General features: G+C 34.2%; 1 protein-coding gene across 1 annotated transcript in view; it reads right to left on the reverse strand.

Moving 5' to 3' along the window:
* Positions 1-7,107: 7,107 nt before the first annotated feature.
* Positions 7,108-17,251, reverse strand: part of ZC3H6 (zinc finger CCCH-type containing 6) — an 82,087-nt gene continuing 71,943 nt past the window's right edge. Inside the window, exons 11-12 of the mRNA XM_044663446.1 lie at positions 11,163-11,396; positions 7,108-8,738 (exon numbers count right to left, since the gene is read on the reverse strand). Of these exons, the coding sequence (XP_044519381.1) occupies positions 7,237-8,738; positions 11,163-11,396 (1,736 nt within the window). The 3' untranslated portion in view covers positions 7,108-7,236. The remainder of the gene's footprint in view (positions 8,739-11,162; positions 11,397-17,251) is intronic.

Raw genomic sequence — 17,251 nt, forward strand, 5'->3', positions numbered from 1 at the left:
AGGCTTCTGATTGTGATCTAAAGGAAGTGGGGGGATGCAAATTTATAGCTTCACTGATGACAAACAAACAACAGAATACTAAGAGAGAGATTAGAAATAACTTTATTTCAAGTCAGACAATGGAAAGATGTTACAGGAAGAAATTACAGAAACTTGGAACAGAACAAGATGCAATCTAGAAACAGTAAATGAGGAGAAAACATAAGTTTCCCCTGATTTAGTCAAATAAATATGCCTTCGGTTAAGTCAAAAGTAGCAGAATGGCCTGTTACCAATGTCAACAAGGGTCAAAATCAAATGATAATTGCTCCTTAATACCCAGAAGTTATCAGCTCATAAAAATCGCAATCAATAAAAGCCCCTAAAGAGAAATGTGTGTGGTGACATGGGTCCAGCATTTGATACATAGTTTGGGGAACCCAAATAGTGAATTTAATGTCAGGAATACCTAATACTGAATTGGAGCAACTTGGGTTTGCATAGCAAAAAATGATGCTTATGAAACTGTCAGAGAAATAGCCTATCATGAGTCTAAACACACCCACTACATCCCAATCAACAAATGGCATTAATACATTTGGATCCTGGAGAAGATGACAGCTCAAAACAAGGGGGAAAAAACCCTCCATTATTGTGGAATTTTACATCAGAGCCCTTTCAGAGTTTTTGGAGGAATAAAAATATTAAGAACGAGGGCAATTTGGCATATTGAATGACTTTTTTTTTTGATTGTCACTTTTAAAAGGGAATGCCATTCCATTACTTGAAAATCAAATCTCTCAAGTCACATGACTTCCCTCTTAAGCATTTGAAGTGCAAATGCTAATAAATTAAGGATGGATGAAAACTCTGGTAATAATACTTATCCTGCATTAGCTTATTTTTCATGTGTATTTTTGTTTTCTCTCCCCCCACCCAAAAGCTTCAACATACTCTACAACCAACTCTCAGATATTGCTGGTAGCAGAGGTACATGGATAATGCAAAATACTAAATTTGACTTCTAATTATATTACAGAAAACTTTATGTCTACTGATAATGGAGCAAAGTAAAAAGCAAATTTCGCCTCCTCTCAATTTTATCTGGATAGAAGTGTTAACCATTTATGAAATGTCCCAATGGTGAGCAGGGAGAGGAACATGGGGGCTGACAATCCACTTAACTGTCACTAACATCAAGCTTGTTAGTTTTCCTTAAAAACACCAAGCTGAATGCCTAGTGACTAAAAGGCAAATAATGCTATTATACCCTACTGTAAGAAATGACAACACATTGAGGCCAAGAAGAAAATCAACATTTTCTTCATATACACCTCTAATACAAAAGCATTCCACTAAAAATAGCAATGATGGTCAGAAGGTATTTCTAGGTTAAAACAAAAGATAAGAAAATTAGAAAATCACTGAATTTCAATAAAGCAATTTAAAATTTTAAAATATCAAAGGGAGAATTACTGAATTACTATTCTTTGTGAATGCTGATTGTTGTTATTCTACCTGCTAACCTACCTGCTTAGGAGTTAACCCACACAATGTTTAATTTCCTCCCTGAAAGATAGGAATTTAAAAAGTTGCTGGCTTAAGTCCTTGAGAAAATTTGGAGGAATTACCCAAGAAAGGCAAGGGATTTATTTTTATAATAAATACTGATCTATGATTATAGTTTTCTTTTTAATGTATACCAAGAACCCATTAAAAGACCAATAAGAAAAAGTTATTTTTATCTACTTTGATTTACCTGATTATCTAGAGATTATCTTAATATATTCTGGTACTCTCTGAGGTGTATGGTATCATAAAGTAGACTAGAGATGAAACTGAATTATTCCTATGGCCTACACTTATTTAAGCTATTTATTTTGGGGAAGTAGGGATGATGAAGGTGCCCTGTGTTTATTAGAGAAGATAGTTCACCAAGTAGCTTTGCCTTTGAACATAATCAAGAGTATATAGCTGCCATAAAATAACTGTCCCTACTACAGATAAAATGTTACCTTACAAAACATCTACTATACACCCAGTATTAAGCTTGTTCCTGTGGGGTATATAAAAAAATACAACAGATGTGTTTCCTGTCTTTGAGCCATTTGCAACCTAATTCTAAATGTGCTTTTCATTTTTTCTTATTTTAAAACAGAGTATCCTACATAAACATTAAAAGCAACAAAAGATGATAAGCCCTTTCTCAGCTTTGTATCCCTTTAGGGAGAAAGTGCCCAAAGGGAAAATTAGGCTGTGGAGTAACTGTTAAGGGCTAAGAAGTATGATGTTTATTACTGGAGTTTTGTGAACATCAGGATCCGTGCCACCGGTAGGATAGTAAAGTGGATCCTCCTCTAGAGTCCTCCCCTGATTATTCATTATGGCATGGAGTGGACCCTGAGTTCTCAAAGGCTATTCCAGTCAAGCATAAGCTCTGGCAGGTCTAAACAAGCTAGAAAGGCTTTAAGTATGGGCCTGGCAATTGAATGAATTTGATATCTGAGGATCAGGCTGGCTAAATGCAGAAAGGCTCATCACCAGAAAGGTGTGCACCAAGTGATGACATTTTCAACTACAGAATTTCACAGAATGTGGTGGTGTTGGATCTGCTTTGGGGGAGGGAGAATTCACACTGATGAAATTATCTTTCAAAAGATTAAGGTATTCTAATGACATTGGCTCTCATTAGAGAAATAATTTTAAAATGTTCAATTAAAGGCCTTTTTTGCTACACATGGATTATGTTTACGGCACAAAGATTTCTCTGAACTGATGTCAGTTTACTAGTGGCCTAGAAATTCAATAGTAAACCTTTAGTTTCATTTTCATCAAGATGATTATAAAGAGCAGCCAAAAACATGGAAACCTACATTTCAGCAATGTTCACAAAAGCAGACAACTAGAGGAAGCACAGAAAAGGGATAGTTTGAAGACCACTTGAATAATGAGCCTATCCTTGCCTATCCACAGATAATAAGAACTGAGTAAGCTCACTAACTAGTCTCAGGGAAAAGAGACAAGCTTTGCCAACAGAGTCCTATGTCATACATAGAGCAGAGCCTTTCCCACTGTACCCAAGATCTCAAGGTCAAAGCCTAAGAAATCTCTTACTTTCTAAGCAACCAGTGGCTTTCGCGTTCACTGCATTTGACAGAAGCAATAATACTTGGCTTGATCAAATGGTCATTCTGATATAAGTGACATTACCTTTCTGAAATACTTAGCACTATCACAAGCTTCACATGAACACAGAAAGTAATGTACTGCACAGAATGGGACAAGCTGGTTTCTAGGAGCCATAGGCAAAATACAATGCTTGAGCTTGTTACCTTAGACAAACTTTGTATTAACCAAGCACACCACACAGAAGCAGCCTTTTACAGCAATTAAAAACCCCCACCACTCAGTATCATGCTTTGTAAATTTGTGTAAATTTCCCATTTTTAATACACACACATATACACAAAGTCAAAGAAAACCCTGGAGCAAGGATTTTTTTTTCTGTTCATAAATTATACAAACTAGAATTGTGGAAACTGGTACTTGTTGAAATTATTTGAAGCAAATTATTAGGCAGACATGACTTTTACGAAATACGAATGAAGGCTCTAAAATAATTTCAGCATACCCACTGAAACTTCACAAGTTGCCTTCCAAATTGTACAACTTAATTCATCCCAGTAGGTATAAGATGAATTATTTTTATGAAGTAGTTATAAAGCAATTTTCTATTTACAAAATACTTTACAATAATTATTATTTCCTCCAACATCTGTGAGCAGCCATACTATCCTCATTTTACAATTGAGGAAACAGACATAAAATAAATTAATTTGTTTAGGGCAAATACACTGAGAACCAATACACGAATTCATAATTTTTAAACTCTCAGTCTGATGTGCCGCACTACTATATCACTTTAAAAAATTTCAAAAGGATTAAATGAATCTTTCTTTTCAAATCAAATGTCCTTTCAATATAAAGACTGATAGTAAGAAAAGCAGGAAGTTCTAAAACAATCAAATGCAAGGAAGTCTTCAGAAAACTTGGTATCATAACTTTCTATCCATGAAATTTGGTTTCAATCTATATTTTAAATAAAATATAAAACCTTGGTGTTTGGGAATCTATGCAAATGATTTGGGGCTAGTTCAAAGTCAGGTAATTCTCCAAAGATAGAAATTTGAGGTGCAATAGGCAATTCAGATTTGAGAAAGAGCAAGCTTCAAATAAATTATGATCTCTTGTCTCTCTCCTCAGTTCAGAATCCTGATCATAACAACTAACCATATCCGCCTAATGAAGAACTAAAGGACATAAGTATGCAACTACAAAAAGGACCATTATGCCAGAAAGTGGTATAGATGGAGAAACTTCTAATTCATACTTTCCCCCAGATCATAACCTATTCCTAATTGCCTCTGGAATCTTCATGGATGCTGAGAAAGAAGGGTACAGTTTGTTAAAGAAGGGAAATTTGCTTTACAGGGCACTAATGGCTTAAATATCTACCTCAAACCTATAAAGTGGCTAATACATCAGAGAATATTGCTTCATAGGAAGTTTTGGTGAGAGAAAAAGGTTAAAGTAGTCATCATATCCTCTAAGTTCTGCTTTCCTAAGGGAACTTAATTATTAATAAAAACACTCAACCAGAGTATAAAACCAAAAAATAAGAGCAGTCAATTTTCTTTTCTGGTAGCTTTTATCCATAATTCCTGTATAAGATTAGTTCAGGCATTGTCTATTTTATCAGTGTTATAAATAAAAAAATATAGTACCTGTTCTTTTAGAACATTATCACTTTAACAGTCACTAAGAGACTCCCACTGTATCTTTATAATTTTGTTTAAAATGTCTCAAAACACAATTTATGCATTATAATTTTATCAATATCAAAAATACTTTAAAATTATCTATGTTGGCCAGTGTATTACACATGCCAGTGTAAGAAAGTAATTTCTTTCTTAGGTAAATCTCAATAAAACTGCAATTACATGTAAAATTGCATTTGAAAATTTAAAGCATTCTTTATATAATGTATTCACATACACTTTAAACTATAACCAAAATCCTACTTATGCAACCTTATCTACATTCATGAATTTTAACCCTTACTGTTTTTAACTTTTTAGTAGAAGAAAGGTCCTTTATTATTCAAAGGGGTGGAATCAAGGCCACTGGCTTAGATTCTATCTTAAATATGAACAGATATATTTATCTTTTTATAATATATGTAGTATTTAAATGTATTATGAGGAGTCTTGAGATACATGGATGAGCTAATTATAACTATTAAATAATTAAAGTTTCAAAAACGTAGAGATGCTCTTCATGAAGCTTAATATAGCAAAACTATTATTCAATTTTAATCACTCAAAAATAAACATATATATTAAAAATATGTATGACATAAATCTTACACCCTCTACTAAGTGTTTTTTATCAGACAATTTTTTCCTTAGTTAGGAAAGCAGAATTTGTAAAAGATGACTACTGTCACAGTGGCTTAAAGACTAATTAAAAAAAAAGAAAGGGCTGTCCATGGCTATCAATCAATCAATCAATCAATCAATATCTTAATGACATAGTACCTCTCCTCCCATTAAAAAAATTCTTATCATGGAATAGACATTTGTGATTCTAACCACAACGCAGTTTCAGTATAAAATGTAATCAGGTCAAATAATAACAAGTAATGAACAGAAGTAAGGAGTGTACATGCACTAATATTAAACCTTATGCTATTTTCTGAGTACCTAGGTACAAAGGTGACAGGTTCCCACAGAAACAATTAGCCATGTAATTTTAAAAATTACTTAGTAAAAGTGGCCATTTTAATTTGAGGGCCAATTTCTAGGCTAAGTTTAAAATCTTAACTTTTACTTTCATTATGTTTTATAATGAAATGCTCCTCTCAAAGTTACCTACTGAATTTGCTACCAGCAAACACTATCATATATCTTTAGCTCAGGATATATGAATATCAATGTAATACTTAGTTTCAGTTCTAAACTGTATGTGCATGACAAAGTTTGAAACAAATAGGCTAGTCATTATTTGTACACTATAATAAATACACAAGAATACAAGGTTTTATAAAAATACAATTTCTAATCAATTTAGGAGATTTACAAACCATGAGAACATTAAATACTTAAACACAAGATAGTCCCTTTTATGGTAGTGCCCAATAGGCTAGATTTAAAAGAGGTTCCTCTCTGGTAGTTGTGTATAGTTGATTATATCAGTAATCTCTGTATAAGATCAGTTCAGGTATTTTCTATTTTCCAAGAGTTATAAGTAAAAATACGGTACCTGGTCATTTACAACATTATCCATTTAATAGTCACTAATAGACTCTCACTGTATCTTTTAAAATTTAGTTAAAAATGCCAAAGACACGATGAATACAAGTACTGCGATAACATTAATACAAAAAAGCAATACAAATTAAGCTGTTGAATACAAAAATACATTGAAATACATAAACACCACAATGTAACCTATAGCACTAATTGTTTTATGTGAAAAATTAAATAAAAAGTTTAGTATAAGAACTTAGGTATTCTCACTGTTTAACAACATTTTAGTTATGTACTTCACAATTTTTACATACAGTATAGCAGAAAATACTTTGAAAAGATATGACATTTTAAATGCTTTAGTAGATGATATAATTATCCTTTACACAAAAAAGTACTGACAGAATGAATAAAAGTCATTTACTTAACATCAATTGTTCTAAAAAATGAGGGTTAAGATTTTTTAACTTCATTTGTTTATATTTCAGTTAGCAGGTTTGGCCTGATAAATTCAGAAGATCTTAGTCTGAAATATTTCTTTCAAAGTACTGTACACTGTATTGCTTGAAACTATACATCATAAAAAAGTAGCAATTCTTTGTCTAAACAATGATTATGAAAGACAGTTTGCACATATATAGGTTGAATGTTGAGTTCTTCATGATGTTTTATTTACAATGAAAAGTGCTTTCATCAGCTCTAACGTGATACATCTGTTTCTATGTGTCAATTATTACAGTCTCCCTGAAGTTGAAAAAACATGTAGAAAATACCACATCTTTGCAAACACTAGAGCATATAACTGCATGTGGTTCTGGAATTAGCAGCTGAAAAAGTGTTGATAATTATAATTTAAAAATAAATAAAGCATAGAGGTAAACCAGTTACAAAACAGCAGAGAACTGCAATAGTCGCAACAGTAAAAAGAATTTTTTTAATAAAGCAATTGCTAACAAAATGGTGAAGCTGTTGGATCAAAAGTCTTAAAAACATCCTTCAGGGATTTATCATCTGATTCTCCATTGGGATCATTATCTGGTGTTTGATTCACCTGTCCTGGCTGTCTTGTCTGTCTTGGATCACTATACTGTGGTCTTATTAATCCTGTTAAAGCCTGGATTGGAAGGTTGTGCACTGCTGGTGCAGTACTGGAGTGTGGGGGCTCAGGTTTAACCTGAGTCTTAACAGAATTATTCTGTTTTTCTGACTGTGAGTCAACTGGTCCATCTGTAGTCTTTTCCAAATTTGGAGTGGATTTCTGCAAAGCTTCTGAAGAAAGTTCATTTTTGCCACTGTTTTGCAAACCACTGATTTTTTTCTGGTTCTCTCCATTTTCTCCTAAAGAAAGTGATGCTGGTTCTGATAAGGACAATGAGCCATGTTCCCTTGGGTCATACAAACTAATGCCACTAAGAATAGAGCTTGGTGTTCCCAGTCTAACACCAGTTGAAGCTGATAGTTTAGGAGCATATGGAGGAAGAGGATCAGACTCAGATTTATTAATTACTGCCCCTGAGGTCTGTGATGAACCAGGACTTGGTCTGGCCAAACGCGGATCAAATTTTGACGGATGAGGATCCTTTGCATTCCCATGATGAGAGTCTGTACTGGACAGCCTATGAAGTCTAGGATCAACATTTTTTTGCAACCTAGGATCTCCCAATTTATTTCCTGGACAATGGGTGTCTCCAGGTTGGTCCAAGTATCCACTTCTTGTAGTATTATTTTTGGCTTTTGCTGCTAATCTTGGATCAGCTGGCATTGTACTTTGATGAAGATCACTATTTATATTACGTAACTTATTCAGCCTCTGGTCAGCTATCAGTGGAGGAAGAGGTAAGTTGATTGATGAAACTGGGTCAGGTTTAGGTAAGGGTACTGGAAGTAAGTCTTCAGGAGCCCATATAATGTGTTTTGCAAAGTTTGGTTTGGTCAGGGTAATATCCATTTTAATATGACTGAACTGTCTAAGCTGTGATCTTGGATCTTGTAGTGTTATACCAGGTAAAGATTCCAAAGGTATTAAGAAAGCTTTTTCTCTCAGCTCTCTCTCTGTTTCTTCTTCTTCATCATCTACTCCTTTTTGTTTAATTTTAACTCCAGAATTTGAATGTTGTAAATCAAACTTTCCTCCACCAACAGAGGGGATTGCATGACCACTTTCATTAAGTTTTAATTTCCTGGGATCCCGTGCAAGTCTAGGATCAAAAGGGGTGGAATCAGAAGGTTTTCTAGCATTTTGTCTTGGGACAGCCCTAAGTCTAGGATCGACAGCTTGGCTTCCTGTATTTTTGTCTTTAGCTAGTCTTGGATCAGTAGGAGTACTGAGTTCTGTGGAATGTTGTTGTTGATTCCTTAGAGTCTCTGTTTGTTTCTGCAAAGTTTTCAATATTGATTTGACACTACTTCCCTCTTCTTCTTCACTACTGGAATACCAGTTAACGTTATCATCTAAAAACAAATAAAATTCAAAAAAGGTCACATTTAAATTTTGAGTTTCCAAACAACAACGTCTTTGTAATAATGTTCACTTAAAGCTGAGCTAATGAGGGAATTGATGAAATAAAAGTTAAGGTACTCTTTTATGATTAATCTCTCCCCTCCTCCCGAACAGTGGTTGCATAATTACTAACTATAGTAACAGGGTCAATGAGTTCTCTAGAGAAATGCATGTCAAAATCAAATCAAAATGGAGGTCACTAAATTGTGTATAAAGATTCCTGTGAATGTGTATTGATTTAGAAAATAACATATTAATATTGTGTTTTATTGTATTTTTATTTTATTTTGTTCAATATTTCCTAATTACATTAAAAACAACCCATATCTTCCATCTTAGAATTGATACTAAATATTGGCATCAAGGCAGAAGAATGGTAAGGGCTAGGCAATGGGGGTTAAGTGACTTGCCCAGGGTCACATAGCTAGGAAGTGTCTGAGGCCAGATCTGAACTTAATACTTCCACTCTCTTAGGCCTGGCTCTCAATCTATTGAGCCACCCAGCTTCCCTCCCAATTGCCAATTACATTTTAATCTTGCCACACTTTAAGTGTTGGGAGCCAACATGTGGCCTGAGGGCTGTGTATTTGGCACCTCTGCTCTAGAGGATATATTCCTTTTATAAAGAATAGTTTGGCAAATCTTACTTAAAATACTTCTCGTCTGGGGAAAAACTGAAATCAAGGTAATCTTTTTTCACTTTTAAAGGAACTAGAGAAAGAGAACGTAAGATACTAAGATATCTCTCAGTAGTCTGAGAATTTTACAGGCCACTTCATTCAAGAAATTCCTAGGTGACATAATTCTGTGCCCTTTAGTACAACAAATAACAGCTAAAAATAAATATGCTACCAATATTCCTGGAGAAAAAATTGGCAATTTTGTAGGTAAGTTATTTTCAAAGAGGAGTTTATTTTTATTTGGATATAAGAAAAACCTAATGCCAATGACTGAAAATCAGTCTGAAGACTGAAAATATCCATATTCAGAAAATAAGTCATGTCAGCATTTTTATTTTTAGTTGTATTAACTATCAGCTTTGTTAAAATTGAAAGTCAAGAAAACTTGTCAAGAAAAATGCTTTCCTACCTCACCACCTCCCATCAGCTGCATGTAGCCACATGTCAGTTACTTGTTACTGTTACCTGTTGGTGTCTTCAAAGTTACTCATACTGAAAAGAGTACTTTGAAAGAATATAAAACCTGCCCTTTACCATTTCTTGATCAAAATTTGTATAATTTTCAGGCAGAGATAGAAAAGAACATGTGCTAGCCTTAAAAGAAATGTCCACAAGGAAAACCCTGATGAATTTTGAAATCATTTCCCCTAAAAAAAGTCTATTTTTTAAGTTTAAAGGTTAAATTCACCAGTTCAAAAAATGTATTTATGTAAAATCCCTCTAACATCTGATTATTCCAAATAAATGAGGTATTATTTAGCTATGATTCATGAGGAGCTGATTAAGATGATTTGTTATCATGAAGTTTCTAGAGGAGAGAAATAGCGGTAGCCACCCATTGCTATAAGTTTCTATAGGACAGAAATAGCTAGAAGTCACCTGTAGGCAATGTAGCTTTATTTGCTCATTTAAATATTTTATGCAAAAACATCCTTCTCCAGCCACCAAGCTTCCTTTTTCTTTCTCTTTCTTTTCTTCTTCCTTTTTCCCATTAGAATATAAAATTTCCCAAGAGCCAAGACTACCTTTTTCTTTTTGTATCCACGGATTTTAGTGTCTAACTAGCATAGATTAAGTACTGAATAAATGCTTTCTCATTTGTTTACTCACAATACAGAAAGAATAGGAAATTTCCCCAAATATTCAACAAACAGTATAGATTACATGTTCACTCCTTCAGAAATGAGGCATATGAATTCACACAAATATTACCATTTAAATACCAAATTAATATTTATTAAGTTTGTTCAGCAGTCTTTTCTCCAATGGGAGATTCATTTAGATCTTAAGATTAACTGGACTATTTTGAAAGGAGACTGGAAATTAAGAGCCTATTTCCTCACACTGATACTGGAAGTATATCTCTCCAAACCTGATCTATTTAATATTGGGCCTAGGCTTCACTTGTAGTAGATCAGGTACATTGCTTAGGTTATTGATTTGTTAACCCATGGTTTACTGGGATGGTCATCTCAGTTCCATTTCTGATCATCCTCTGCCTTTGTCAGTTTCGTGTCTGCTTAAAGAGCTCGAAGTTGTGGCAGTAAATGGGACTTATGGTGGGATAGAGAGAAGTAGGTTGGCAGTGGCAGAGTTAAGCAGAGTACTGGGAAATAGAATTCACCAAATTTTGACTTAGTTCACTTTAACCATAGAGCAAGCATAACAGAGAAGGTTTTACTGTATTGGCATTACCTTCTTCCCTGCTTAATGTTCTTTGAGACTGGTGACCAATTGGTTCTCCATCTTCTTGATGTTTCTGACTAAGTCTTACAAAGAGGGCTTTTTGCATTGCAGGAAGGAAATCTGGTACAGTTATAGTAGGTTTATGGCCTGATGTGTTGATGCAGTCTGACTCACTTCCACTGTTTAGTGAGTCTTGAGCCAGGTGAGGTTGGTGTTCAGCAAATTCACCATGCCATATTGCATCTGCATATATTCAATAACAATAAGAGAAGAACATATGTAAGAAATAAAAACTGAATAATATAAAAAATGTCACTGAATAATAGTAAGCTTAATAAGAGATGAATTTCCCAATAATAATTGAACTTGCATAAGACAATATTCACTTAATCTCAAACTTGGCAGTATAATTTTATCAAATTATCAAAAGCAATAACAAAGTATTCAAAGCTTTACTTTGTCAATGCTTTTGGACAAATTTTTTAAAGGCATTTACTTTAAAATGCAATTTTAGCTAACTTTAGTAAAGAGATCTTCAAGAGGACCAAAAGGAAGATAAACTCTAAGCAACAGAAAAATCCATAAAGACCACAGAGGACAGAAAGCTTTTACCTTACATCAGAGATAAAGGACAATTTGCAGCAGAGATAAAGGACACTTTGGACAAAATGGTGTATATTTTGTCAGATGCAGTCACTCTTCATTTAATTATTTTTCTTTGGCACAAAGGAGTTAAGCAAAAACACAATTCAGGGATATTGTCTGACACACTTTGTAAAATAATGTTCCCATGTTTCTCCATTTCATTATGTTTTCTAGGACCATGACTGATTATTATAATTATTCAGTGTTGGGCTTCCTTTTAGTTTTCTTTTCATTTATGTTATTCAGCAAACACATATTAAGTCCTACTATTTACAAGGCATTGTGCTAAGTACTGAGGAGATAAATATAACAATGAACAGTTCTTGATTTTGATGAGCTTGTATTATAACTTCATTATAGTCATTGTGCAGACTGGTATTCTGTTACAATTTATACAAACCTTCCAACCATAAAAGACATAACTTATATATATATATATATATATATATCTTTTTGTTGGTGATACCTTTTATGGTGTGGGAAGGGGAGGGAGGAGCTGAGACAAATACCTGGGAATAAATTCTATTAAAAAAAACCAACAAGAAAAAAATAACGTATTTCCCAGGTTCTATTAATTCCAAATATATACACATACACACATATGCATATACAATTTCTTAATGAACAATAATATTTTGTCATTCATATACCCTAGTTTGTTCAGCCATTCTTTAGTTGGTGCACACTTTGTTTCCAGTCCTTTGCTGCCACAAGTGCTATGAAGAGTTTTATAGTCAACTTTCCCCCGTCTGTAACCTTACTTGCCACAGAATAATTATTTGATAAATGGTATGATTTTATTGGTCCATATCTATTTGAATATTTCTGGTATATCTTAATCATTTTAAATACTGTCTAGAATTAAAGGTCAGTCTAACTTTGGCTCTTTTGCCATCTGTTTCCTTATTTTATTTCCTGAAGTCTCACTTGGGAATGAATTCCTTTATTTTTTAACTTAATGATCCCTGTGTCATTAAATCCTGCCCAGTCCCATTCCCAGGACTCATTCACTGCCATGCTGGCCAATAATGATAGCCACAATTCCTGGCTGCCATACTCAAAAGCCTAGAGATCTATCATCTTCAGATAATCTGATAAAGACGGCTTAGTTGATAAGGAAGCAATGGACACTGAAGATCTTTTAGCTCATGCTTCCAGCTCTGTCTCTTGTAGCATGGAGTTTTTTATATATACTTCAAGTCTCATTTCACACAAAAGGAACCCCTACAAAACTTCACATTTGCACAAATTATATCATATCAAAGCACAATAAAGTTATAGTTTTACAAATAATTTTCTTATGAAGATAATGCCAGATGAGAAAAAGTCTCAAGGTTAAAAATGAGCCTTTGTGAAGGAAGTTATTTTGCCTGAGCTTGCCACTCTGTGACCTTGGGATGCCTGGAGCAGGTAGAGAGATATACCCACAGCTGCAGCTTTACTCTGCTGAGTGAAAAAAGGCTGTTAACTCATTAAGTGCTGGTTTACTACTACTTATTAGGAAAACCTAAAGTTTTCTTAGAGGCTATAATATTTTTTCAATAAGAAAAGGCGTGGATCATAAAAGGGGTCAAAAGAGGAGTCTTAGATTTTTATCTGTTTGAGACTCTGTTTCTCTTATTGGCCTCCCACACAAAAGTAAATAGGGCTGGTAAAGCATCCTTGAGAAGCACTGGGTTGTGGGAACAGAGGACAGAAGCAGCAATCAGCTGTCCAAGGAAGTCAGCTAGATTCTTACCTTTTTGGATTGTTCTGAATAGGCAAGATTCTATTAAACCCTGAAGTTAATACATGTTTTATCATGTCCAAATGCCCAAATACACAAATGCTGTCCAAGGATAAAATCAAGTTAGTTCTAGACTATAACTAAGCTTTCAAATTCCATCTCTGAGAGGGATTGGTACTCTTGCCATCAGCTCTCATATAAGGCAGAGACATCCCATTTTAGTTGTCTTGCCTTGGATATCTCTACATCTCATCTAGAGCAAGAATATGTCACAAGATAACTGTGCTCATAGAAAAGACCTGGTACAAAGGTGGTTTAGTTATGGATACTTATTAAAGTTCTGCATTTAACCATAAGACCAAGCCTTTCTGTAGTTTTATGATGCCTCATTCTGAGTATCTGACCCTTCTAGCACTTAATGTGAAAGAAGCAACTGCCTTACCTCTCAAGGGAAAGAACGTTTTCTTGTTATATTCTTATGCTGTCTGTAAATATCTACTAGCTGTAAAGCTCAGGGCCTCAGATCATGCTGGGTGTGTCTGCACACCAACTTTTGACATCAGTATGCTCACAATAAAGTCAGTTTGCTCTGAAGATTTATTCCCAGCCTTTATATTTTATAATGTCCAAACTGTTATCAAGGTCTATCAATTTCCCCTTTGCAATCTCTCTCAAATATGCTCCTTCTCTCCTCTGACACTCCTGTTATCCTAGCATAGGCCCTTATCATCTCACATGTTGATCACTGTAATACTGGTGGGTTTGCATGCTTCAAGTCTCTCGCCCCCTCCTGTTCATCCTTCATTCAGCCACCCAAATGAATTTCATAAAGCATTAGTCTCAATATGTCACTCCATTCCCCCTTCAAAAATCTGCAGTGGCTTTGGGCATTTTCTCTGCCTGTCCCTCATGTCTAGAATGCTCTTCCTCTTCCTCTTTGCCTACTGACCTCCCTGGCTTCCTTTAAGTCCCAACTAAAATTTTATCTTTTACTAGAAGCTTTCTCTAATCCTTCACAAATCTGGTGCCTTCCCTCTCTTAATTATTTCCCATTTATTCTGTATTAGCTTGCTTTATATATATTTGTCTGAAAGTTGTCTACCATGTTAGATTTTAAGCTCCTTGATGGAAGAGACCGTTTTTTGCCTTTTTTTGCATCCCCAGCACTTAGCACACTGCCTGGCACATAGTAGGTACTTAATAAATGTTTACTGTTTGATTGAAGGTGACTTTGGGTGAATTACTTACCCTTTCTGACCTCTAAGGTCTCTTATAGCTATAAATTCAAGATTCTATGATCATTTTCCAATTATAGATCTCCCAAATATTTCTTATGCTATGCTTTGGGTATAAGTCATTGATGGAAATACTCTATAGTCCACTTATACAAATCTTACATTCCTCTAATATTTTATGCATTACCCATAATTTTCATACTTTGAATACACTGGTGCTCTAGGATTCACAACCATACTACATCATTAGAAAACCAATGTTAAAAAGGTGGATTTTGTATCAGGGAAAAGCTTGGGATTATTAAAAATGTCCAAATTCCTATATAAAAATCATCTTATTTTCTTCCTCCTATTCATTTGTGGTCACCTCACTGTTTATCTACAGTACCTGTGCTAGATGTGTGCTGTATATCTAAGTGTATTTCATGGCCTCGACAACAGGTCCATGGTCTGGACATCATACATATAGTTTCCCCATATAAGTAGTGAAGTTAACTTTTTTTTGCATAGTGGCATTTTAGCTATTTGTTGAATAAATTATAAATATCACTAGGAAGGCCAGTTTTATTCTTGGATTTAATGCAATTAACACGAAGACATTTGCAAACAGGAGCATTTAGAGAAAATTCTGTGTCAATGACTCAGATCTTTGATGACATATCTTCATGTTTTCTACTTTGCCTGATGTTAATAACAAGCTGATTACTGACCAAAGTTATTTCTGTGGTTATATTCACCAAGGAATCTTATATGATTTTAATACATGCATTTTAGACTCCTTATTGGTGTAGATTTTAAGACAGCATAGTGCCCTACCAAGCCAAACTTTTTTTTTTGTAATCAAATCTACACGGTTATTTTTATGAATTATATAAACAGCATAGATAATGTGCTTATTAAGTTTGCAGATTACACAAAGTTAGGATGGATAGTTAACAATGAACTATAGATGCAGAATTTAAAATATCTCTACAGGCTATTACAGGGAACTGAATTAAAAAAGAATGGATTTTAACTGGAATAAATATAAACTCTTAGATTTGGGTTAAAAAAATCACCTTATACAATATTGGGGAGGAGTATGACTAAAGACATTTTTCTAAAAAAGAAACAGGTATTTTAGTGGACTACTTAGCTCAATATATTCAGAATCCAAGATAGTTTAATGCAATTTTAAGCCATACTAAAGGAATCACAGCTTGCATGTGTAAAGAGGTATAAAAGTCTTTCAGTGACAAATATTAATTGATTAATGAACATTTATTAAGAACTTGCTATGTACTATATGCCAAATACTATGCTAAACTCTAGGGATACAAAAAGAGGCAAAAGACATTTCTTATGTTCAAAGCACTTACAATCTATTAAATAGACATTGAGAAAAATGGGATTTAAGCCTTGCCTCTAACATATAGTAACTGAGTAACCGTCAGCAAGACACTTAACATTCACTGTCCCAGGCAACTTTCTATTCTAAGTTGCAGACAGATCACCGATCTGTATCTATGGAGATGATTTTCCCATACTGATAATGTCAATGGTTCAACTCCAAAAAAGAGCCCATTGTACTCTCCATGGAGGCTTGGATCACATATAGGGGCTTGGATGCCAAATTTTAGGAAAGTTATTAATAAACTATTAAGTATTGAAAGGAAAGGATAGAGTCCAGAATGGTGATCTTCATTGCTCTATTGTGGATCATTTGCAGGAATTGGGGGTGTTCAACTTGAAGAGGCATAGCAAGACTTATTGACAACTGTCAAAATATCTGACAGGCTTTTAGTTGAAGAGGGATTAGATCTATCCTATATGGCCCTATAGGACAGAACTACAAGCAATGGCTAAAAATATATGAGGCAAATATAGGCATGATGTTAAAAAAAATTCCAAAAAAACTTTCTAAAATAGTGTTATCAAAAAAGTACAACAGATTATTTGGGGAAGCAGTAGGTTTCTTCATTGGAGGTTTTTGAGTAAAGGTTATATAATCATCCTATTTTTTTCAGGTATGTATTGACTTGATGGCTACAAAGTGCCTTCCAAACTAGAAATTCTGAGACTCTGGAATTTTGTATTCTTTAGAACAAGTTCTCAATCATTTTTGCACAATGGATTCCTTTAGCAGTCAGATGAAGCTTATAGAACCTGTAATCATAATGTTCCTTTTAAAAAATAATTGAAGAAAAAGCTAAATTTCAGTTAGAGGTTAATGGAAAAAAAAAGATGTAATTTCATGAACTCTTATGAAATCTATCTAGACCCTCAAAGGGAAGGTGTAGAGTAGGGGTTATTAACCTAAGATCAATTTTTTTCTTTTTCCAGTTAGTTATGTATTACAAAAATATGTTCTAGGGCACGGGTTGGCAACCTTTTTGGCCATGAGAGCCATAAACGCTACATTTTTTAAAATGTAATTTCGTGAGAGCTGTACAGTGCTCACAGTGCGCACTCCTGTAACAGTGCCTGAAAAAAAACTGACTTTATGGCTCCTG

The sequence above is a fragment of the Gracilinanus agilis genome, chromosome 2 (genome assembly GCF_016433145.1).
Source record: "Gracilinanus agilis isolate LMUSP501 chromosome 2, AgileGrace, whole genome shotgun sequence".
NCBI classification, from domain to species: Eukaryota; Metazoa; Chordata; class Mammalia; order Didelphimorphia; family Didelphidae; genus Gracilinanus; species Gracilinanus agilis.